Source organism: Rhinoderma darwinii, chromosome 2, assembly GCF_050947455.1.
Source record: "Rhinoderma darwinii isolate aRhiDar2 chromosome 2, aRhiDar2.hap1, whole genome shotgun sequence".
Classification (NCBI taxonomy): Eukaryota; Metazoa; Chordata; class Amphibia; order Anura; family Rhinodermatidae; genus Rhinoderma; species Rhinoderma darwinii.
Genome location: NC_134688.1, coordinates 310,349,182 through 310,375,423, shown reverse-complemented (window position 1 = coordinate 310,375,423; position 26,242 = coordinate 310,349,182). Strand labels below are relative to the sequence as shown.

Below are 26,242 nucleotides of genomic sequence, written 5' to 3'. Positions count from 1 at the left end.
TTACGTACGGGAATTGCCTTGACATTGTGGAGGGGGGTCCATACCTGCTATTAATCTCCCCCCATGAGTCTCTGATACCTGCGCTTATGTATGTACGAACGTGTTTCCTGGAATACTATTTGGTTGTTAGTTTTGTACTTATCTTACGATAGTATGTCAACAGTGTAATGCATAATATTTTGTGAAATATCTGCTTGGCCACGTTGGCCTCACTGTTCACAATGTTTTCTATGTTTTTCAAAAAACTCTTTGCATATAGATTGAAATTTAAAAAAAAAAGAAAAAAAAGTTGCATATACCCCAAAACAGTACCAATAAAAACTACAACTGGTCCCGCAAAAAAACAAGCTCTTACACAGCTTTTTTGACTGAAGTTATGGCGCTCAGAATATGGTGACAAAAAATAAAAGGAAAAAAGTGATTTTAGTGTGCAAACGCTGCAAAACTTAAAAAAAACTATATACATTTGGTATCGCCGTAATCGTATCGACCTGCACAATAAAGTAAAATTTTCATTTATAGGCCACGATGGACACTGTAAAAAAATAAAATAATAAAACTGTCAGAATTTATGGTTTTTGGTCACCTTGCTTGCCAAAAAATTGAATAAAAAGTGATAAAAAAAAATGTGTGTACCCCAATATGGTATCAATGAAAACTACAGATTGTCCCGCAACAAACAAGCCCTCACACAGCCCCGTTGAAGAAAAAACTAAAAAGTTCTGTCTCTCAGAATATAACAACACAAAATGTGCAGATCGTTCCAAAAGCGGATAAGATTGGGCACATATATCAGTGCGACATTGGCCTCACATCTGTGGATTAATATTTATTTATCACATTATTATATCCTCTTATTATGCCCTGATGTACTCCGCATAGCTTAGATATGCCCCACATTATAAACTGAAATATCAGCAAGACCCCAAACAGAACAACTACCAAGCAAAATCTGAGTGCCAAATGATGCTCCATCACTTCTGAACCAAACAGCGTGCCCAAACAGCAGTTTATGTCCACATATATGGCATCACCATACCCGGGAGAACCCGCTTAACATTTAATGAGGTATTTGTCTTCAGTGGCACAAACTGGGCACAACATAATGTGCACTAAAATGGGATATCAGTGGAAAATGTAAATTTTCACTTTGCACCATCTGCTGCGCGTTAATTTCTAATGAAGAAAACACATGTGGGGTAAAAATGCTCACGCCACCCCTTAAAATGCCTTAAGGGGTGTAGTTTCCAGAATAGGGATCACTACTTGGTGGTTAGTTTTACTATTTGATCTTAAATCCTCTGCAATTGTGGGCCAATGCTGTGAAAATCACCAAAATAGAACTCAAACGCGCAAGGTGCTCTTCACTTCGAAGCCCTGTCATATGTCCAGGGAAATGATAAATGCCTTGGGGGGTGAAGTTTCCAAAATGGGGTCACTTCTTGGGGGCTTCCACTATACTCTGGTACCTCAGGGTTTTGCAAATGCAACATGGGTGCCCAAAAACAAAGCCAAATAGCGCTCCTGGCTTTCTGAGCCCTGCTGTGTGTCAAAACAGCAGTTTATGACCCCATATGGGCTATTGCCGTAATCAGAAGAAAATGTTTTTAAAATGTTTTGGCCCTTTTTCGCCTTTATTCCTTGTAAAAATTGAAAATGTCCACGTTTTGTCAGAAAAAATACAATTTTCAATTTCACAGCAGAATACCACTAAATTCAGGAAAAAGCCTGTGGGGTCAAAATGCTCATTATTCCCCTTGATAAATTTCCTTAGGGGTGTAGTTTTCCAAATTGGGTCACTTTTGGGGGGTTTCCACTGATTTGGTCCGGCAGGGGTTTTGCAAATGTGACATGGCCCCCAAAAACCATTCCAGCTAAATCTGCATTCCAAGTAGCGCTCCTGCCATTCTGAGCCCTGCCGTGTATCCAAACAGCAGTTTATTACCAGATATGGGGTATTGCCATAGTCAGGAGAGATTGATTTACAAATGTTGGGGTGCTTTTTCTCCTTTAACCCTTGTAAAAATTAAACATTTCAACATTTTATTGGAAAAAATGTTGATATTCATTTTCACGGCCTAATTCCATAAAAAAAACTGTGGAGTCTAAATGCTCACTATACCATTCGATAAATTCCTTCAGAGGTGTAGTTTACCAAAATGGGGTCACTTTTTGGTGGTTTCCACTGATTTGGTCACGCAGGGGCTTTGCAAATGTTACATGGCGCCGCAAACTATTCCAGCAAAATTTGAGCTCCAGAAGCCAAATGGTGTTCCTTCCCTTCTAAGCCAGGCCATGGGTCCAAACAGCAGTTTATTGCCACATATGTGAGAATTGCCATGCTCAGAAGAGTTCACATTATCAATTTTGGGGTGCTTTTTTTCTCCTTTATCTATTGTGAAAATGGAAAAATCTGAGCTACAACTACATTTTATTACAAAAAAACATGGGTTTTCATTTTCACACCCTAATTCCACTAAATTCAGCAAAAAACCTGTGTGGTCAAAATGCTCACTATACCCCTCAATAAATTCCTTCAGGGGTGTAGTTTCGCAAATTGGGTCACTTTTGGGTGGTTTCCACTGATTTGGTCCGACAGGTGCTTTGCAAATGTGACACAGCACCCAAAATCCATTCCAGCAAAACATGAGCTCAAAAAGCCAAATGGTGCTTCTTCCCTACTGTGCAGTGCTGTTGGTCCAAAACAGTAATCGGGAGAAATTTATTTTCAAATTTTGCAGTGGTTTTTCTCCTTTATGCCTTGAAAATATTGAAAATTTCTACATTTTATTAGAAAAATGTAGATTTTTATTTTTACATCCTAATTCCACTACATTCAGCCAAAAACCTGTGTGGTTAAAATGCTCATTACACTCCTTGATAAATTCTTTGAGTGGTGTAGTTTGCCAAATGGTGTCTTTTTGGGGGGTTTCCACCACAAAACCTCTTCAAACCTGACATGGTGCCGAAAATATATTCTAATAAAAAGGAGACCCAAAATCCTCTAGGTGCTCCTTTTTTTTTTTTTTTAAACTCGTTTTATTAAGAACTGTATTAAATGGGTGTGATCGAAGTTTACTTCGATAGCGTCCGTTTAACCAGTTAAATTCTGCGGTCAATAGCGACTGTGGCATTTAACTTGTTTACAGAGGGAGGGAGCTCCCTCCCTCACCCATCGGTGGCCTTCAAATGCAATCGCGGGCCTCCGATGGAGGGTCGTGGCAGCCGGGGGCTAATAAAAGGGCAGAGGCACGTCTTAATAGATTGCCTGTCAGTTTTACACTGACAGGCAATAATGCTTTGGTATACCAAAGCATTATAGCAGCGATCTAAAAAAAAAAAAGTAAGTTATGTGAAATAAAAATTACAGTACAAAAAAAATAAAAATCCATAAAACCAATTTTTTTTTTCCATAAAGTTAAAAAAATAAAATAAAACTTACACATATATGGTATCGCCACAACCGGAATAAATAAAACAAAGTTAATATGTCATTTAAACCTCAAGATGAACACCGTAAAAAAAACGTGCAAAAAACAATAGCGAAACTGCTATTTTTTTCCATTGCCCCCCCAAAAAAGTCCTAGCAAAAGTTAATCAATATGTCCCATATACCCCAAAACAGTACCAATTAAAACTACATCTCGTCCCGCAAAAATCAAACCCAAAAAATGACAACATTGACTGAAAAATAAAAAAAATGATGGCTCTTGGAAAGAGCCGATGAAAAATCAAATAATTTTAGTTCAAGTGTTTTTATTGTGAAAAAGTCGTAAAACATAAAAAACCTCTACATATGTAGTATCGTCGTAATCGTACCGACCCAAAGATTAAAGGTAATGTGTTATTTATGCCGCACAGTGAACAGCGTGAATTAAAAACGCATAGAACTATGGCGGAATTTCAGGTTTTTTTTTCTATTCCCCCCAAAAACAAGTTAATAACGTTAATCAAAAAATGATATGTACCCCAAAATGGTGCCATTAAAAACGACAACTAATCCCGCAAAAATCAATTCCTCGTACAGCTGCGTTGACTGAAAAATAAAACGGTTTCCATAGTCGTATTCAAAGAGCTATAAAACGAAAAAATTGCTTGGTCATTAGGGCCTAAAATAGGCTGGTCACTAAGGGGTTAATATGGGCAGGGAGAGAATTTACTTCAAGGGAGCCGAGCAAACATTGACTCCCAAGTAAATGAGCCAAATGGTGCTCTGAGTTAGGAAGTTCCTTTTCAGGCATCCAGGAACTTAAAGGGAAGGTGTCACGGAAATTATTTTTTTTATGTTATTGCTTTTAGTATGTCATTAAAATAAATTTTATTTATATGTGTTTTTGTGTTGTACTTTTTTCTTTCTTTTACTTCTCTATGGGGGCTGCCATTTTTTTTTTTCATCTCTCTATGTGTCGATTAACGACACATACAGAGATGGAATACGGCACATACATACCCATAGAGAATGCGAACAGGAGCCGTTCCATTCACTATAGCGTACGCCTTTTGTGTGGGAACGGCGCATGCAGTCCACACAGTCCAAAAGGAAGGTCTTTGGCAGAGCGACATCCGGTGCCATTTTCATGTGGACCGGAAGCCGCGGCCGGACAGTAAGAGGACTACTTCCGATCGCAGCTTCAGGCCATATGTTCAGACGCAAGGACTAGGAGCGGAGGGAGCGAAAGTTCAGCGGCGGCAGGAGCAGGTAAGTTATGTTTATGTATGTGATTTGTGTGTATGTTCGTGTTATACTGTCTGATTACCACTGTATCTAATCCTCCTACACTGTGCATTCGCTCAAAAAATGGCGGCACACAGTGTAGGAGGTTTGAACATTCAACCCCCTCCTTTCTCCTGGCACTAGCCAGGAGAAAGGAGGGGGGATTGTTTGAGGACACTAGAGAGAGTGTGTCTTCTCCAATTTTGCAGCATAAAGCAATGAGGTTGCTTTACCACATTCCAATGCTGCAATTTTGGGAATTACTCCCTCTAGTGACCAGCACATGGACATGTTATAAATTAGAATCTAATTTATAATATTTCCTGACTTGTGAAAAAATTAGAACAATGTGTAATCATTTATATACTAGCAGTTTAACTAAAAAAATATATATATATATTTTTCTAGTGACACATTCCCTTTAAGGTTTTCAGCTGACCCACTAAATAATATAAAAATAAATCTGGTAGAGCCGTCCCTGCCAGTGCCTTAGGCTTTTGGAGAGTGGAAAACCTAAGTTTATGTCGAGAATTTCCCCATATAAACGGTGATAACAAGGAGTTGACCTGTTTAAAAAAGGATTTAGGTACGACAACCGGACTATGCTGAAGGGCATATAAAAATGTAGGCAACAAAATAATTTTAACCAGGTTTATACGGGCAGATACAAAAAAGGCAGTTTACGCCATGCGTGACATTTAGAGCGGATGAAGCCCAATAGCGGTAACATGTTTAAGGAAAGGTCAACATCTGGAAGTTTAGTTATAAATATGCCCAGATATTTGAAATTGTCTAATAGAGGCAACGGCGACAGCTCAGACAGGCCAGTGGGCTGTACTTTGGACAGTGACATAAGAGATGATTTCCGCAAATTAATAGAAAGACCGGAATATTGTGCAAAATGTTCAATAATATTAATAACTGAGGGAAGGGTATCCTGCACTTTATCCATGAAAAGCACCAGATCATCTGCACAGAGACCAATGGTGTCCGTACGATCTACTATGGTTATACTATGGTTATACATGTGATATACATGTGATAAGTGGATAGGAACGTATCTGCAATGCTAATGCCTCAATTGCCAAACTAAATAGAGTGGGCGATAAGGGGCATCCCTGACGTGTACCCCTTTGAATTAGTATATTATTCACCAAGACAGTAGCCCGGGGCGAAGCATATATTATTCAAATCCATTTACTAAAAACAGGACCGAAACCAAATTTTTCCAGGCAGGCAAATAAAAAAGGCAATTCAATAGAATCAAAAGCCTTTGTTGCGTCCAGAGATGCCAAAGCCCAAGTAGTGTCCTGCAATGCACTATATTGAACTATCGTCTGAACCCTCCTAATACTTATGGAGGTGCTTTTAGCCGTCATGAAGCCGGTTTGATCCGGGTGTATCAAATCCAAGATGACCGTATTCAGTCTTTGAGCAAGGATTTTAGTTAGGATCTTATAATCAACATTTACCAGCGATATGGGGCAGTAAGAACCACAGTCCAAGGGGTCCTTTCCGGGTTTAAGCAAAACCACTATGGTGGCATCATAAAATGTAGATTGCCATTGCTTCTGGGGCATGGCCGACTCAAAGACCTTCTGTAACTGAGGTGTTGAATGGTCACTGTATTTACTATAAATCTCTATAGGGAGGCCATCTGGACCGGGGGCTTTACCCTTAGCCATAGCTCTGATGGCCAGGGTAATTTCATCTATCGTTCTATCAACATCCAAAAATGCCCGTTGAGTGTCCGTGAGCTGCGGGAAAGATAAATCTGAAAGATAAGCTGATATATCCACATCAGTTACCGCCAATGTAGTCTTATAAAGGGAAGTATAATAATCATGAAAGCATTGAGTCAAAAGTTCTGCTTCTATGAGTATATCTCCCGAGGGGGCCCTAAGCTTCAAGACCGCATTTGAGGCCGAGTGTTGCTTCACCATGAATGCTAATAATTTGCTAGACTGATTCCCCAGTTCAAAATATGACTGTCTAGAAAAAAATAACTTACGGTTAGATTTAACATCAGACCTGTGTGCATCAGTAGGATCAGATACTGTACCTCTAGGTGCTCCTTTGCTCCTGAGGCCTGTGTTTCAGTCCAGTAGCACACTAGGTCCACATGTTGGATATTTCTAAAAACTGAAGAATCTGGGCAATAAATATGGATTTGCCTTTCTCTGGTAAAACCTTCTGTGTTAGGCTGGGTTCACACGACCATGTTACATCCGTAATATACGGAACGTATTTCGGCCGGAAGACCCGGACCGAACACAGTGCAGGGAGCCGGGCTCCTAGCATCATAGTGATGTACGACGCTAGGAGTCCCTGCCTCTGCGTGGAACTACTGTCCCATACTGTAATCAATATTACTATATTACTAGTAATATTACTAGTAACTATTTTGTGTGGTATTACTATCTGTTTTACAGGTAGATACATTTAAATTTAGAAAAATGCAAATTTTTGCAAATTTTCTCAAAAAAGTTATTTTTTTTTACAAATAAACACTGAATGTATCGACCAAATTTTACTACTAACTTAAAGTATAATGTGTCACGAGAGAACAATCTCAGAATCGCTTGAAAAAATAAAAGCATTCCAAAGTTATTATCACTTATAGTCACACGTCAGATTTGAAAAAAATGGGCTGGTCCATTAGGCAAAAACAAGCTGTGTCCTTAAGGGGTTAAGAACCGATCGGGAGGAACTGTTAACCCGTTAGTGACCGGCCCATCGTGTTTCTACGTCGGTCACTAACGGGCCTCATTCCGATGCCATAGACTTTTTACGTTGCGGCATCGGAATAAGTTTACAGAGCAGGGAGCTGTCAAATCTCCCTGCTCTCAGCTGCTAGAGGCAGCTGAGGGCTGGGAGCGTCCCTGCTCTGCCATGTGAGATCGATATAAGTATCGATCTCACCCGTTTAACCCCTCAGATGCGGTGCTCAATAGCGAGCACCGCATCTGAGTGGTTTTGGAGAGGGAGGGAGCTCCCTCTCTCTCCGACCGACACCCGGCGATACGATCGCCGAGTGTCTGTGTCTCCAATGGCAGCCGGGGGCCTAATAAAGGCCCCCAGGTCTGCCTGGAGTGAATGCCTGCTAGATCATGCCGCAGGCATGACCTAGCAGATGCCTGTCCGTGTTAAACGGCCAGGCAGTAATACACTGCAATACAAAAGTATTGCAGTGTATTATAAAAGCGATCGCAGAATCGCATATTATAGTCCCCTAGTGGGACTAGTAAAAAAGTGGAAAAAAAGTTTAATAAAGTTAATAAAAAAAAAAATGTGAAAAAAAATGAAAAACCCAGCTTTTCCCCTTACAAAATGCTTTACTGTTAAAAAAACAAAATAAAGTTAAAAAGTTACACATATTTGGTATCGCCGCGTCCGTAACGACCCCGACTATAAATCTATTACATTATTTAACCCGCACGGTGAACGCCGTAAAAATAATAATAAAAAACTATGGAAAAATTGCTGTTTTCTGTGAATACTGACTTTAAAAAAACGTGATAAAAAGTGATCAAAAAGTCGCATCTACTCCAAAATGGTACCGATAAAAACTACAAGTCGTCCCGCAAAAAAAAAGCCCTCACACAACCGCATCGGCGAAAAAATAAAAACGTTACGGCTCTTCGAATAGGGAGACACAAAAACAAATAATTTAGAAAAAAAGCGTTTTTACTGTGTAAAAGTAGTAAAACATACAAAAACTATACAAATTTGGTATCGTTGCAATCGTAACAACCCGCTGAATAAAGTTATTGTGTTATTTATACCACACGGTAAACGGCGTAGATTTAGGACGCAAAAAAGAGTGGCGTTTTTTGCTGCGTTTTTTGCCCGCGGCGATTGAGGACGGCAGACAAAAAACGCAGCGAAAAATGCATTTTCTGCCTCCCATTGAGGCAGAAATGCTGCTTTTTCTTTTTTCCGAGACTGGCTCCCATTGATTTCAGATTAAATCAATGGAGGCGGTTTTGGAAGTTTTTTGGTGCTGATTCTGACGCAGTGTCCGAGTCAATATCAAGGCCCAAAAACTCTGAACTGGGCCTTATTGTTAGGGCTTATTCAGACGATCATGTAATACGTCCGTGCAACGCGCGTGATTTTCACGCGCCTCGCACGGACCTGTGTTACTCTATGGGGCCGTTCAGACTGTCCGGGATTTTCACGCAGCGTGTGTCCGCTGCGTAAAACTCACGACATGTCCTATATTTGTGCATTGTTCGCGCATCACGCACCCATTGAAGTCAATGGGTGCGTGAAAATCACGCCCAGCACTTCCGCAGCAGTATAAACTATGAATGAAAACAGAAAAGCACCACGTGCTACAAACATACAAACAGAGTGTCATAATGATGGCGGCTGCGCAAAAATCACGCAGCCGCGCATCATACGCTGCTGACACACGGAGCTGTTATGGACCTTTTGCATGCGCAAAACGCAACGTTTTTTTTCGCGCGCAAAAAACACACGCTTGTGTAAATACGGCCTTAGGGTAGGAACACACTAGGCATGAAAGCTGCGGATTTTATGCAACACATTTTATTGTGGAAAATCCACAGCGTATTACAGTCGCAGCAGAGTGGATGAGATTTAAACAAATCTCATTCACACGCTGCAAAAAGAATTGACCCAGGAGGCGGGGCTACGTTCAGAAGAGAGAGATGCATCACCTAAACTACGGCCGGGGCAAGTCTAAACTTTTTTATAAATTTAAAAAAGTGCCTTTTTTTTTTTCTCATTTGTGATTTTTGCGGCAGAACCGCAGCATTTCCGCAACAGAGGAGCAGCGATTCCACAGCATAAATTGACATGCTGTGGCTTAAAAAGCCACACTGCAGGTCAATTTTTTTTCGCAGCGTGCGAATGAGATTTGTTCAAATCTCATCCACTCTGCTACGACTGTAATACGCTGCGGATTTTCCACAATAAAATGTGTTGCATAAAATCTGCAGTGTTCATGCCTAGTGTGTTCCTACCCTAAGGCCGGATTTACACAAGCGTGTGCTTTTTGCGCGCAAAAAAACCGTGGCGTTTTGCGCATGCAAAAGGTCCATAACAGCTCCATGTGTCAGCAGCGTATGATGCGCGGCTGCGTGATTTTCGCGCAGCCGCCATCATTACGACACTCTGTTTGTATGTTTGTAGCACGTGGTGCTTTTCTGTTTTCATTCACAGTTTATACTGCTGCGGAAGTGCTGGGCGTGATTTTCACACACCCATTGACTTCAATGGGTGCGTGATGCGCAAACAATGCACAAATATAGGACATGTCGTGAGTTTTACGCAGCGGACACATGCTGCATGAAAATCACTGACAGTCTGAACGGCCCCATAGAGTAACATAGGTCCGTGCGAGGCGCGTGAAAATCACTGACAGTCTGAACGGCCCCATAGAGTAACACAGGTCCGTGCGAGGGGCGTGAAAATCACACACGTTGCACGGATGTATTACACGTTCGTCTGAATAAGCCCTAACAATAAGGCCCAGTTCACAGAGTTTTTGGGCCTTGATATTGACTCGGACACTGCGTCAGAATCAGCACCAAAAAACTTCCAAAACCGCCTCCCATTGATTTAATCTGAAATCAATGGGAGCCAGTAGCGGAAAAAAGAAAAAGCAGCACGTCCGTCCTTGCCGTTGTTCCGCCTCTGACCTCCCATCGAAATCAATGGGAGGCAGAAAATGCATTTTTCACTGTGTTTTTTGTCTGCTGTCCTCAATCGCCACGGGCAAAAAACGCAGCAAAAAACGCGGCAAGATACTGTGGGCAGGTCAAAATCTGCCTCAAAATTCTTTAAGGAATTTTGAGGCAGATTTTTTCGGCCTGCAAAATACTCTGTGTGAACAGGGCCATACTTAAACAGCACTTTGAGACATTTTACTCACTGTGTCAGAAGAACTGCTCCCACTCCAGTCCTCGTCAGGCGATGTCTTCGGTCCAGATGTCCAGTCCTTCACCTCCAGGCTCCAGAAAATTGATCGACGAACTCCTGCCGCAGCGCAACAACTGGACTCCTCCCCCTCTCCTTACGTAGCTACGCTCTTGAGGGAGGCGGAGGTGGAGAAGGAGGAGGTGGAGGAGGTGGGCCAGCAGGTAAGTAGTCTGTGCGCCGCTCTCCCTTTGTGGCTGTCCTTGCCAGCAGTTCGGGGATGTTCTTGTGGTGCGGGCACGAGCAGGTTGCGCGCGGGCGCGCGCCTGCGGACCTTCGTGCGCGCGCTTGTGCGGTCGAGCGCGCGTGCTTGTGCGGTCGAGCGGGTGCGCGTTTGCGGTGGAGCGCACGCGGGTGCGCGTTTGCGGTCCAGCGCGCGCGTAAGCGGGCGGTGTTTTACGAGAGGCGGGCACGCAGCTCACGTCGGTGTTTTACGAGAGGGGGGCCCGAAGCTCACTACATTGTTTTGGTGAAAAGAACAGGCCCCATTGCAGGGGCCTGTTTTTTTCTACAAAAGGCAAGTCACGGCAGTTGCCAGGCCCCCCTTTCAATTAAGTTTGGCCGGGCCCCGTACAGTAGTACCCCTAATACCCCCCTGATGGCGGCCCAGCGTACACCCTGTCAGTGGTAATCCCAGAGACACAGCCGGGCTGTCACAACCGCCTTGATATAAATCTAAGAGTGGTTTTCCGGCTTATGTGTCCTTTTCCTGCTCTATAACGCTCATCCCGATTGCGGGACTTGTGGAGCAACAGCTGAGCGCAAGCGGCCGCTCTGACACAATACTCGAAGCGGCTTTCCATCTAGCTGCCCTCTGTGTTTTTCAGGACACAGACAGCGTTGCTGCTGTTCACACACCGAATTGCTACTATGTGCGAGTCCGCTCCACCGCTGGGCTCCAATCTCACAGCCCGGTGGAGAGACTGCGCTTACATGCAAGCACTAGTAGGGCAATTTCCCATCTCGCTCACAATTTCTCTAGTACTATTGAGTTGATGGTGTGATTTATACTCTGACATACAGACTGTAATACTTAATACCGGGGTACACAAGGGGTAACTTTTCTCCTTAGTCCAGCACTCAATCTGCTCAAATGATATGGAGTGGCTTTGATTCTTGGAGACAATGACATTTGGACTAAACAGTATGTGCACAGATAGCACATAGAGAGTAACCATATAATTTAGTCAATTTTCAATTGTTACCCTATGAATACATTATTTCACTTGTGCCCAGGGCACTGCATGTATATACAAATCATCACATATGATGTGCTCAGACTCGGGGCCATATATAGTTCAATAGACACATACAGTGAACAAACTCACCAGTTCCAACCTATATTCTATACAATAGGGTTATCTGCTACCATGTGCTTGAAAAACACCCTGTGAGGGTTGAAACATTGCAGGTGATGTGCTGGTGAATTAAAGACACATTTTTCCACTGGAATGCTGCGGTTTCCTTCTCTTTATTTGTGCTCAGACTCAGGACCATATATAGTTGAATAGACATACAGTGAACAAACTCACCAGTTCCAACCTATATTCTATATAGTAGGGCTAGCTGCTACCATGTGCCCTAGGTTTGATCATTGTATAGCAATTTTAATTAGGGGCTATTGACTTACGCATACAGGAGGCATCTCACACTATAGTGTTTTGTTCATTTTTTACCATCACAGGGTGTTATACAGACTGAATTACATCCTTAGTGCAGAGTTAGGGGACATCTGCACTTGATACGTCAGATTTTCTTTGGATTTTTTAATCCATCAAAAACATACTAAATAATGTTTTTTTTACTTTCAATAGTTATTCTCTATAGAACCACACATCTTTCCCCTTTCCCATTATCAATAGGTAGTTATATATTGGTGGTGTACACCTAGTGTGGTTCCTCTTGCTGCAAATATTAGAATTTTAAATTTGAGGGCAGTTGCCTACTTTATCTGTTTGACATTTACATGAATAATGATATGATTTTATCGAAGACAGCATAGCTATAAGACAAATCTTTTAACACAATAGGATTAGCTACACCACATCAGCAGTACATTTTCCCTAGATATGACTTTATAATTAAGTTCAGAGGTGTTAGACCTGGAACCTATATACCTAAATGTTTGTACCACATCAGCCCTGCCCCCTAACAATTTGCCCCTATCATAAACGCTGTATACACTATATAAATGTATATATGATAATACAGTTAAAATAATACTGGTTATTATATACAGGGACCAATTACAAGTAATAAAAGATACTTATCACACGCAGTCAGAGAAGAATAAACAATTACATTCAGTGTCTTACAGATGACCTCTTCTCTGACTGCAATCTTCTATTTCCATTTTTACTTCATCCGTCCCAGACAGCCATGGTGATTTCTCCTGTGCATACTCTGCAGACATATTTGGCTCCTCGCTTTTCCAGTATTTCCTGACCTTCTCTACACAAACTCCAAATTCTGATGCCCCCTTTAATAGTGCTATCCTGCTGCTACTCACAATACTGTGCTGACCAGTGCCTCAGAATACTGTACTGCAGAAATTTTAGTGTCATTACAGATAGTTTCCCCTAAAATACTACATAACACAGATAGTCCCCCAAAAAATAATTATGCCAAACAAATAGTGTCCTTGACAGTGAGCCAAATAGTGGCACCCAAAAACAACTGTGCCAAGCGGTCAGTAATAATGGCCACTAAATGACAAATTAATATGATATTGTGCCAAGACAATATAACATTGTGCCAAGCAGTGCTCTCAACAGTAATAGTGCTTTTTTACAGTGCCCTAAATGTAGCTGTGCCAGTTTCCCCATAGTATTAGTGTTCCCCAAGACTGCCCCATAGTAATAGTGCTGACCCCATTAGTAATACAGCTTCCACAGAGTGCCTACAATATTAATAGTGCTTCCAAAGTGACCCCATTAGTAATAAAGCTACACCAGAGTGCTCTACATTAGTAATAAAGCTCACCCAGAGTGCCACTATTAGTAAATGTGCTTCCCCAGAGTGCCCCCATTAGAAATACTTCTTCCCCATTGTGTCCCCATTCATAATAAAGTTTCCCCAGATTGCCCTCATTAGTAATAAAACTTCACCAGAGTGCCCCCTTTAGTGATTATGCTCCCCAGAATGCCCCCATTAATAATAATCCAAATAGAGACAGCACATCAAAAAAATAGGAATTTATTCACCCAAATATGCAACATTTCAATCCAATAGGACCTTTCTCAAGCATGTGAACATACCAGTTTACTCAGAGTCAATAACAATCAGCAAATATAATTTAGTGATACAGTACAAAAAATATAGGTAATAAGGTCATGATATTAAATAACAAACACTACATGACATAGATATAGTGCAGTGATCATCATAAAAATGTTTAGAAAAAGAAGTGTAGTGTACAAATTTAGTGAGTGTACAATACTTAAGTATCCAATGAACCAGATGAAGAAATTTATTTAAAAACACATTTAAGCATACAAACAAAGCTATCACATGTGGACTTCTTAATCCTCGTTTCAGCGTCTCCCACTAGCCACTGCGCATGTCTTTGAACTAAATGAAGGCAGCCGTGTTGAATAGACCATTCTATCTGCTGCGCATGCCCAACAGACACATCAAGAAAATCCTTAGGCGTCCTGAATAAGTCTATTTAGACCAGGGGTCTCAAACTCGGCCGGGTAAGTGGGCCGCATATAGAAAAAATGGGAAGTTGACGGGCCGCATTACTTTCAAATTTGATACAATACAAAATTATTGTTAATCAATTAGTTATTTGAACTACTATAACACTATATTACTAGAATAATAATACTACATTACTATAATAATAGCACTAGGTTTAAAATTTGAGATATTTCTCCACGTGCTTATTTCAACAATCCAGCGTTCCAGTTTAAGTGTCGCTAAATGCAGTCCGGCGGCTCAGTTAGCACACATGTCAAGATTGGGCAGCCCCTTTTTAGATAGTGCCGCAGTGCCCTCTGTGGATGCTGCCGCAGTGCCCTCTGTGGATGCTGCCGCAGTGCCCTCTGTGGATAATGCAACACACCCCTAGATAAGGCCACAGTGCCCTCTGTAGATAAGGCCACAGTGCCCTCTGTAGATAAGGCCACAGTGCCCTCTGTAGATAAGGCCACAGTGCCCTCTGTAGATAAGGCCACAGTGCCCTCTGCAGATAAGGCCACAGTGCCCTCTGTAGATAATGCAACACACCCCTAGATAATGCCAGTGTCCTCTTCAGATACTGTCACACACCCACTTGTAGATAACACCACAGTGCCCTCTGTAGAGGCTGCCACAGTGCCCTCTGTAGAGGCTGCCAAAGTGCCCTCTGTAGAGGCTGCCAAAGTGCCCTCTGTAGAGGCTGCCCCAGTGCCCTCTGTAGAGGCTGCCCCAGTGCCCTCTGTAGAGGCTGCCCCAGTGCCCTCTGTAGAGGCTGCCCCAGTGATGTCAGGGGCTTGCCCAGAGCTGGAGTCCCAGGCAGAGCGCTAGTAGGCTCTTCCTGGGACTCCAGCTGTGCTCCTGACATCACTGGGACTCCTGCTCTGGGGAAGCCCCTGACATCATTGTCGATGTATGGACAGCGATGTCAGAGGCTTCCCCAGAGTCCCGGAGCAGAGCCGATAATAGCGCTCTGCCCGGGACTCCGCTCTGGGGAAGACCCTGACACACTGTCCATATATGGGCAGCGATGTCAGGGAATACCACAGAGTCCCGGAGCAGAGCCGACACCAGCGCTCTGCTCGGGACTCCGGCTCTGGGGAAGCCCCAGACATCGCTGTTCATATGTGGACAGCGATGTTAGGGAATTCCACAGTGTCCAGGAGCAGAGCCGACACCAGCGCTCTGCTCCGCTCTGGGCAAGGCCCTGACACACTGTCCATATATGGGCAGCGATGTCAGGGAATTCCACAGAGTCCCGGAGCAGAGCCGACACCAGCGCTCTGCTCGGGACTCCGGCTCTGGGGAAGCCCCAGACATCGCTGTTCATATGTGGACAGCGATGTCAGGGAATTCCACAGTCCAGGAGCAGAGCCGACACCAGTGCTCTGCTCCGCTCTGGGCATGACCCTGACACACTGTCCATATATGGGCAGCGATGTCAGGGAATTCCACAGAGTCCCAGAGCAGAGCCTGTACTAGCGCTCTGCCTGGGACTCCGGCTCTGGGGAAGCCCCAGACATCGCTGTTCATATGTGGACAGCGATGTCAGGGAATTCCACAGAGTCCCGGAGCAGAGCCGACACCAGCGCTCTGCTCGGGACTCCGGCTCTGGGGAAGCCCCAGACATCGCTGTTCATATGTGGACAGCGATGTCAGGGAATTCCAGAGTCTCGGAGCAGAGCCGATACTAGCGGCTCTGTGTCCTGCGGGCCGCAGGCTTGAGACCCCTGATTTAGACCATGTTCGCGCATGGGCAAGAAAGACCTAAGACACACAAGTGCCATCTTAAGGATGGGCAATTTGTCCAAGTCACCAACTAGAACCTATTAGACATAGTGTACAAGGTAAAGTGAGGACACAAAATGTGATGTCACTAAACGAAAACAAAATATGTAATATATTAATGTATAATAGCACTAGTCGTTCAATATAAAGGACACCGCTAATATTAATAATTAATATTAAAGCTTTCCCAGTCTACCCCTATTAGTAATAAAGCTGACTCAGCGTACCTCCATTAGAAATAGATGCCTCTCCAGTGTGCCCGCATTAGCAATAAAGCTCCCCAGAGTGCCCCCATTATTAATAAATCTCCCCCAGTGCCCCCATTAGTAATACAGCTCAGAGTGCCCTCATTAGTAAAAAAAAAAAAAAAAGAAGCTCCATAGAGTGCCCCATTAGTAATAAATCTCCCGCAGTGTCCTACATTAGTAATAAAGCTTAGCCAGAGTGCCAATATTCATAATAGTGCTTCCCCAGAATGCCCCCATTATAAATACTGCTTCGCCAGAGTTTTACCATTCATAATAATGTTTCTCCAGATTTCCCTCTTTAGTAAAAAAAACAAAGTGCTCCCATTAGTAATAAAGACCCCTCAGTGTGCCCCTATTAAAAATAAATCTCCCCAGAGCTCCCCATTAGAAATAGATGTCTACCCAGAGTGTCCCATAGTAAAAAATCTGCCTCAGTGCCCCCATTAGTAATAAATCTAAACAGAATTCCCCCATTTGTAAGAAAGCTTCCTGAGTGCCTCCATTAGTAATAAAGCTCCCCAGAGTGCCCCATTAGTAATAAATCTCCCCCAGTGCCCCCATTATTAATTGTGCCCCATAGTATTAGTGCTCCCCCAGACTACACCATTGTTAGGGTATGTGTACACACACTAATTACGTCCGTAATTGACGGACGTATTTCGGCCGCTAGTACCGGACCGAACACACTACAGGGAGCCGGGCTCCTAGCATCATACTTATGTACGATGCTAGGAGTCCCTGCCTCGCTGCAGGACAACTGTCCCGTACTGTAATCATGTTTTCAGTACGGGACAGTAGTTCCACGGGGAGGCAGGGACTCCTAGAGTCGTACATAAGTATGATGCTAGGAGCCCGGCTCCCTGCACTGTGTTCGGTCCGGGACTTGCGGCCGAAATACGTCCGTCAATTACGGACGTAATTAGTGTGTGTGCACATACCCTAATAGTGTTTTCCCAGAGTGCCCCCATTAGAAACAGATGCATCCCCAGATTTCTCACATTAGTAATAAAGCTCCCCAAAGTGCCCCCATTCGTAATAATGTTCCCTCAGTGCAGCCATTAGTAATAAATCTATGCAGAGCACCCTCATTAGTAATAAAGCTCCCCAGAGTGACCCATTAGTAATAAATCTCCCCCAGTCCCCCATTAGTAATAAATGTGACCCATAGTATTAGTGCTCCCCCAGACTGCCCCCATAGTATTAGTGCGTATACCAGAGTACCCCCATTGGTAATAAAGCTTCCACATAGTGCCCCCATTATTAATAGTGCTTCCACAGAGTGCCCTCGTTAATAATAATTCATCCCCACAGTGCCCTACATTAGTAATAAAGCTCACTCGAGTGCCACCATTAATAGAAGTGCTACCTCACAGTGCCCCATAAGAAATAGAGCATCCCCAGAGTGACCTAATTCGTAATAACGTTTCCCCAGATTGCCCTCATTAGAAATAAAGCTCTCCCAGAATGCCCCCATTAGTAATAAATCTTCCTAAGTGCCGCCATTAGTCATTAGTAATAAAGCTTTTTCAGTGTGCCTCCATTAGTAATAAAGCTTCCCCATAGTGCCCCATTAGAAATAGATGCCTTCCCATAGTGCCCCCATCAGTAATAAAGCTTCAATAGAGTGCCTGTATTATTAATAGTGCTTACGCAGAGTGCCCTCATTAGTAATAAAGCTCCCCCAGAGTGCCCCACATTAGTAATAAAGCTCACCCAGAGTGCCACCATTAATAAAAGCGCATACTCAGACTGCCCCATAAGAAATAGTGCCCTAATTCGTAATACAGTTTCCCCAGATTGCCCTCATTAGTAATAAAGCTTTACCAGAATGATTCTATTAGTAATAAAGCTCCCCCAGAGTGCTCCCATTAGTAAGAATGCTCCCCCCATACTGCCCCTATTAGAAATAAAGCTCTCCCAGAGTGCCACCATTAGTAATATATATCCCTCAGTACCGCCATTAGTAATAAAGCTTTTCCATTGTGCCTCCATTATTAATAAAGCTTCCCAAGAGTGGCCTCATTAGAAATAAAGCTTTCACATAGTGCCCCCATTAGTAATAAAACTCCTCAAATTGCCCCCCATTCGTAATAAAGCTTCCACAGAGTGCCCCAATTAGAAAGATGCCTTCCCATAGTGCCCCCATTAGTAATAAAGCTTCAATAGAGTGCCCCATAAGAAATAGTGCTTCCCCGGAGTGCCCTAATTCGTAATAAAGTTTCCTCAGATTGCCCTCAGTAATAAAGCTTCACCAGAGTGCCTCCATTAGTAAGAAAGCTCCCCCATAGTGCCCCTATTAGAAATAAAGCTTTCTCAGAGTGCCACCATTAGTAATAAATATCCCTCAGTGCCCACATTAGTAATAAAGCTTTTCCAGTGTGCCTCCATTAGTAATAAAGCTTCCCCAGAGTGCCCTCATTAGAAAGAGGACTTCCCAGAGAGCCTCCATTAGTAACAAAGCTCCGCAAAGTGCCCCCATTGGTAATAACTCTCCCTCCCTCAGTGCGCCTATTAGTAATAAATCTCCACCAGAGTGCCCCCATTAGTAATAAAGCTTCCCATTACTAATAAAGCTCTCCAGACGGCCCCATTAGTAATAAATCTCCCCCAAAATACCACATTAGTAATAAAGCTCCCCCAGTGCCCCATTAGTAAAAACTCGCCCATAGAGCCTCATTAGTAATAAAAGTCATCCAGAGGTGTTTCAATTAATAATAAAGCTCCTCCAGAGTTCCCAAGACCGGAAAATAACCCCTCTACGTCACTTCCATCATTGAGGTGCAAGACACAGGCCTCTTCCAGACAGTGTCCCGACTGGTTTGCGGGCTGTCGCAATGACTTCATGGTGATGTCATCACACCACCCTGTCTTATTCATCTGCATTCTTATAGCCTACAGGCCTAAGAAGCCTGTGGCCCTTGATGGTAAATGGCCGGGGCAGAGAGCTATAGGCTGCCATGCTCCACTGCAGAATTTAATTGTATCTGCGCTGATGAATTTGGCGCTCACCTGGATTCAGGGCATCGGCATAAAATCTGGGGCATATGACCTGGGTGCCCAATGCTAGCGATGCCCTAAACAGCAAAATATACCCCATGTATTCTTCAGCTGTCAAAACCAGGCTAGCAACAGGGAATTTGTGTTCCCCACTTACACTTCGCATTACACAATAATACATTTTCAACAGAACAACCCCCCTTTCTAAAGCTGACCCCCTTCTATGTCCTAATAGGTCATATCGAAAAGGGTGCCGTAGGGGGAACTTCACTTTAAGCAATCATTTAAAGTAAAACTTTACACATGTGAAGAAAGCAGCAAACTGTGTATACATTTGTTACCTTAAACATCCAGTTGCATTGAAGAATATTTCAGGATCCAATGAACGCTTCTGACCTGACATCGGATTGTCCGTCCCGTCGGAAAATGGAATCACAACACACTCATTCAATACAGGAAGAGCTTCTTTAACTAATTCCTCCTTCAACTGATCAGTAGAGGACAAATTCCAAAGCAATCCTGTAGGAGACATACTATGCTATTTAATTTGCAATGTTTTTTTTTTCTTTTGAATCATCTTAAAAGCAGTGGTGGCTAAACATTAGATCACAATTTAGAGATTTATATATTATGAACTGTGGCACTACAGATAGATATCATGGATTTGACTTAAAGAGGCTCTGTCACCAGATTTTCAAACCCCTATCTCCTATTGCAGCAGATCGGCGCTGCAATGTAGATAACGGTAACGTTTTTTGTTTTTTTTAAAAACGAGCATTTTTGGCCAAGTTATGAGCATTTTTATATTTATGCAAATGAGCCTTTATAAAGTACAACTGGGCGTGTTTAAAGTTATGTCCAAGTGGGCGTGTATTGTGTTCGTTACATCTGGGTGTGTTTACTTGTTTTACTAGCTGGGCGTTGTGAATAGAAGTGTATGATGCTGACGAATCAGCATCATCCACTTCTCTTCGTTACCACCCAGCTTCTGGCAGTTCACAGACACACAGCGTGTCCTCGCTCATCTGACGCGATGAAGTTCCTGTGGGAGGAAGTGAGTGACGTCACAGCATGATCTCGCGAGATCACGCTGTGTGTCTGTGCACTGCCAGAAGCTGGGTGGTAACGAAGAGAAGTGGATGATGCTGATTCGTCAGCATCATACACTTCTATTCACAACGCCCAGCTAGTAAAACAAGTAAACACACCCAGATGTAACGAACACAATACACGCCCACTTGGACATAACTTTAAACACGCCCAGTTGGACTTAAGAAAGGCTCATTTGCATAAATATAAAAATGCTCATAACTTGGCCAAAAATGAACTTTTAAAAAAAAAACAAACAAAACATTACTGTTATCTACATTGCAGCGCCGATCTGCTGCAATAGGAGATAGGGGTTTGAAAATCTGGTGACAGAGCCTCTTTAAAGAGGCTCTGTCAACAGATTATAAATGCCCTATCTCCTACATAATCTGATTGGTGCTGTAATGTAGATAACAGCAGTAGTTTTTATTTTGAAAAACAATCTATTTTGAGCAAGTTATGAGCGTTTAGTGTATAACGCTGACCAATCAGTGTCATACACTTCTCATTGTTCCAGCCCAGCTTCTTTCACTGCACAAACACACTGGGCTGTGGATCATGCTGGGCTGGAACAATGAGAAGAGTAATAAAATAAAAACCACTGCTGTTATCTACATTACAGCCCCGATCACATTATGTAGGAGATAGAGCATTTATAATCTGGTGACAGAGTCTCTTTAATGGTATCCCAATTATTAACAGGAATAATGTTAACGTCCCCACAAGCGATCAGTTTACCTTTATGAATTTTCAAAATTCATCACAGTGTTTTGTACAGAAAACAAATCTGAGAGGTGTTTGTAGGAGCATAAATGTTAGCAATTGTCATCGGGCAATTATTTATCAGACTCACCAGGACAAGACATCTCCCCCTTACATCAACAATAGAATCCATAAACTGGACAGAAACATAATCCTTTACAGCAATTAATACACCCACCGTTTTTTTCTCAAAATAAGCCATATGAATAATGGAAAATTGTGGGCATCGGTGTCTGGAAAAATATGAGTTTCTTGTAAGCAAAGTAAATTGATGATATAGCATCCCTCCAGACAGCCCCCTTAAAGGGGGAGTTGAGACCCTTGGTGTTTAGAGAGGGCTTTTCTGACCACTTTGATTGCTGGAATCTAGAAGTGTAAGTTCCCAATTCTTCAACATAGAGAGCCCATCTTCTGGGTTGATGAAAGCATGTGCAGATCCATCTCTGTGTATAACAAGCTTTGTGAATATCCTCATTTGTAAGCAATTTTGTTGTTTCTCAGGCTCAACGTATTAGTCCCAAATGTTTTCCTCGTGGATTGTGAAAGATTAGCAAACAATTGGATTCCCTCAAAAGCGGTTGGTAGGACATGTAGACGTCTAGCTGCGCACATTAGCGATTCCTTTATGTGAAAGAAGTGTATGCACGCTGTCACAACCTTAGGAACAACTACTGCCAAAGATTTTGCTTTGTCTATGTGCTCTATCTATTATAAGATTGGAAGGTTGAGGGCAGGAGAAAAGCATTGAAATAAGCTTATGAAGGGTCGTTCCGGTCATGTGATCCGTGACGTCAACCGCAGCCTCCGTCGCTCCGCTTCGACCCCCTACCTCCCTGTCTCCTCGCTTCCCTCGGCGTGAACCTATGTGAATTGAGTCTCCTGTGCTATGGGAGTAAATCGCAAGCACTAATACAACTATGAATACCGGAAAAGGCAAAAATGCAGCAGCAGGAAAAACCAGAGGCGGAGGCAGCAAATGGAGCAGTTTAAATGAAAGTGCAGTTGAGAGACTCAGGAAATTTGCAAGGAAATCTGAAGGCACTAGCAGTGACACAAGTGCACTCGATTTGGACGTTATAGAAACTGTAGAAGCAGTTAATATTTTGGCTGTAAACTCCCCGTGGGGAGAGGTTCAGGCCGAGTCTGGCATAAATATGGAGAAAGATAACGTGTTTTTAACCGGTTAAGGACTAGGCTATTTTACAGCTAAATGACCAGAGCAAATTTTACAATTTTGCTATGCGCTTCTTTAGATGACTATAACTCTGCAGGTGAATAAAGTTCATCTTTGAATTCTACGCTCTTTTTAAAGGTCAGATAGGGCTTTGTTTTAGTGGCATTTGTCAGTATATATCATTTTTATTTTTTTCTCTAAAGTGGGCAAAATTGGAAAAAAATGCAAGAATTTAGCAATTGCGTCAGTTTATGCTAGCATTTTTCACACACGGTATGGACCACGGACAAAATTCATCTCCTTTCACATTCTTCCACTTCTCCCGTGAATGGGGATACCAAATATGTGTGCCTTATTCACTGTGCGGGCATGTGCCAGGGCTTGGCATAAAACGAGGCTTTTTGGCCTTTTCGGTCCAGGAATTCTGCATTTGATTTTATAGCAGCATACTGTTTTCTTGGGAGTGTAATGCTGCTGAAACATTGGAAACACCCCATAAATGACTTCATTCACACAAGTAGACCCCACAAGGTTTTCTTCAAGGGGTTTATCATATTTTTAGACAGTCCAGTTTTCTTCTGAAAGTTTCTTGAATAAGATGGATCAAAATAAAATTAGCAATTTTTTAGCAAATGCGTCAGTTTATACCAGCATTTTTCACACACAGTATAGACCACGGCCAAAATTCATCTCCTTTCACATTCTGCCACTTATCCTGTGCATGGGGATACCAAATATGTGGGCCTTATTATCACATAGAGATGTAGGAGGGCGGACGATAGAAGAAGCTTGTTTCACAAATCGCTTTTTTTCAAAGCTGGTTTTACAAAACTCAACAGAGTTTCTAGAACACTTCCAAAATATCTGCTCTTGAAGCCGAGATCCCAAAATATTCATCTAGGGGTATAATGGGAATTTATTTTTTGGGGTTTTCTAAAATAAGAAATTGCAGGTTTATGCAAATGGAGCTATCCAGCAGATGAACTTTAGAAAACATCAAACATGACATCCCCCCCCCACCCATTCCCTCCCTCAAAACTTGGAGTAAAATCAGGGGGAAAATAAAAAAGTAATGTAGGGCAAATATATTTTCAACGAATTAACTAAAATCTAATAATTCAGAACAGTGTGGTATTTTTTAAAACATGGCTCAATGCACAGGCCTGGTTGCGAGGGGCATGAGGGACAGAAATATCGGGAATCTTTTCGGTGCCCGTCTTTTCTGCAGACGCGGCACTTTTTCTGGGGGTTGCTTCTGGTTGGTGTTGGGGGAATCCGACTGATGAAGTGTCTTTCAGTCAGTCGCGTGACATCCTCAGACTGGGGGCATTCTCGGGTGTCCTGAACATCAAAAATGAGGCCTTCAATAATTTTTTCCTGGAAATCCAGGTATGTGTCTCTGCCTCTGTTTTTTTTGTAGAGCACAAATAAATTGTGGATTGCCACCTGTAACAAATAAATGGCCACTTTTTTGTACCAGGTTTTAGTTTTGCGTTTTACTAAATAGGGCTGTAAAACCTGGTCGCTTAAATCCACCCCCCCATGTACTTGTTATATTCGGACACGCTCACTCGTTTGTGCTTGTCCGATGATGCCCCCCTTTCCCTCACTGCCACTGTTCCTGCGGTATGAATCGTGCTTAGCACATACACATCTTTGCGATCCCTGAACTTGACCGCCAGCAATTCCTCAGATGCATAAGCACAGGAGTCCCCCTTTACCATGCGCTTCCCCACTAATTGCTGTGGAAAACCAATTCGGTTTTTGCGCATGGTACCACATGCCCCAGTCCTTGCAGCATGCAAATGCCTAAACAGGGGCACACTGGAATAAAAATTGTCGCAATACAGGTGGTACCCCTGGTGAAGCAGAGGCTGCATTATCTCCCACATGATCTTACTGCTGGTGGAAAGATCAGGGGGGCATCCAGGAACATTTATTGAACGGTCCCGCCCTTCATAAATCCTGAAGGCGGTGGTATATCCTGACCCGCTTTCACACAATTTGTAGAGCTTAACGCCATATCTTGCCCTTTTGGAAGGTAGATATTGGCGAAAGCTAAGTCTACCATGAAGGTTGAGGAGGGATTCGTCCACGCTTACATTCTGCTCAGGGGTGTAGAGTTGCAGAAATAAATTATTCAGGGAATTTATCAGTGGTCTTATTTTGAACAACCGATCCCGGTTTGCATCGGTACTTGGGGGGGCCTGTGCGTTGTCATTGAAGTGGAGGAACCTCATTATTGTCTCATAACGAGACCTGGGCATTACTGCAGAATATACTGGGGTGGCTTCGGCGGGTCTTGTTGACCAGTAAGACCTAATGGAGGGCTTTTTGACAATACCCATATTGAGGGTGAGCCCCAAAATTTTTTTTCATTCCTGCAAATTGGTGGGCGTCCAATCTCTGGCATGGGTGGATGAAGGTTTCTGCCTTATATATTGCGTGGCATATAAATTTGTTTCGTGGACAATCTGATTTAGGATGTCGTTCGTTATAAATAAATGGAAGTAATCCATTTGGACAAAATTTGTATTGTCCACGGTTATGCCAGGAGTGGCAGTAAATCCGTGGATTCTAGGCCCAAAAGATGGGGCAGGTACCCATACAAGAGCCTGGACTGGAGGGACCAGGCTGTCCCGTGCTACAGCGCTACTTGGCCCTGCGCTTTCATGTTCTGCAGTTTCAACTGCATCAGGGACAACGTCCCCTGAAGATGAACCTGAAGTGACGCTGTCATCGTCACTACCTAAAACAGGTTCCATCTCGGACGCCATCTCTGATGTTGTCTCCGACTCAGACCACAGCATGGCGTATGCCTCCGCGGCGCTAAACAACTTCCTCGCCATAACGAAACTAACACTAACTAAACAAATATTATTTTTTTTTTATAAAACACACAAACTAACTGGTATATATATCTACACTACCACTAACAAAAAAATAAACCGCTATTGCTATATATATGTGGATATATATATAATTATATACTCCCTACCTGCCTATTCTAATAGAATAAAAGAAAGAAAGGTAGATAGATAGAAAAAAAGATAGATGGATAGATTGTATAGATAGATAGAAATCTATCTATACAGAGAATGTTTTATAGTGTAACTGTATTTTTTTTCACTGTAATCTTCTGGCAGCAATTCTCTCAAGTCTCTTCTTCTCCTCAAACTGAAACAATGTTTGAGGAGAAGAAAAGAGGCAGGAGATTTACTGCCAGAAAAGTCAAAATACAACAAATGAGGTCGCTGTGATTTTCACAGCGACCACATGTTCAGGGACCATCAGATTGGTCCCTGATACTCTGCCCAGTGCCCAGAGCTGTTGGTAACAGCATGGGCACAGGGCTGTGTGCACGCGATCGCGTGCACACTGTTTTATATGCAGAAATGCATGTGATCGCCGTTATTGGTTGTCACAGCGATCACATGTTCAGGGGCCAAAAGATTGGCCCCTGACATTCTGCCCAGTGCCCATGGCTGTTAGCAACAGCCAGGGCATAGAGCTGTGTGCACGCGATCGCGCGTGCACAGTCTCTGAAGTGCCGCCGTAAATAGTCTATACGGCGGACTTCAGAGACCCTGACCGCATAAATACGGCCAGCGGTCGGGAACCTGTTAAAAGCTATACTAAATGCGGTTAATGTGTGCAATAAAAAACTGGGGGAGATATCCATGCAGCTGGGGAGTGTTGATCAAGAAGTAACTTTCATTAGGCATGATGTCTCTAAAATAAAAGGAAGTATAAATGAAATGGAGAAAAGAATACAAGTTTTGGAAGAAAAAGAAAAAGGTTAGTTATAAAAGTCAATGGAAGATTGTTAGACAAGTTTTATATTAA

At 42.8% G+C, this 26,242-nt stretch overlaps 1 protein-coding gene across 1 annotated transcript in view; it reads right to left on the bottom strand.

Moving 5' to 3' along the window:
* PKP1 (plakophilin 1) overlaps window positions 1–26,242 on the bottom strand; it is a 443,197-nt gene that overhangs the window by 160,337 nt on the left and 256,618 nt on the right. Inside the window, exon 6 of the mRNA XM_075850634.1 lies at window positions 19,713–19,890. Coding sequence (XP_075706749.1) covers window positions 19,713–19,890 — 178 coding nt within the window. The remainder of the gene's footprint in view (window positions 1–19,712; window positions 19,891–26,242) is intronic.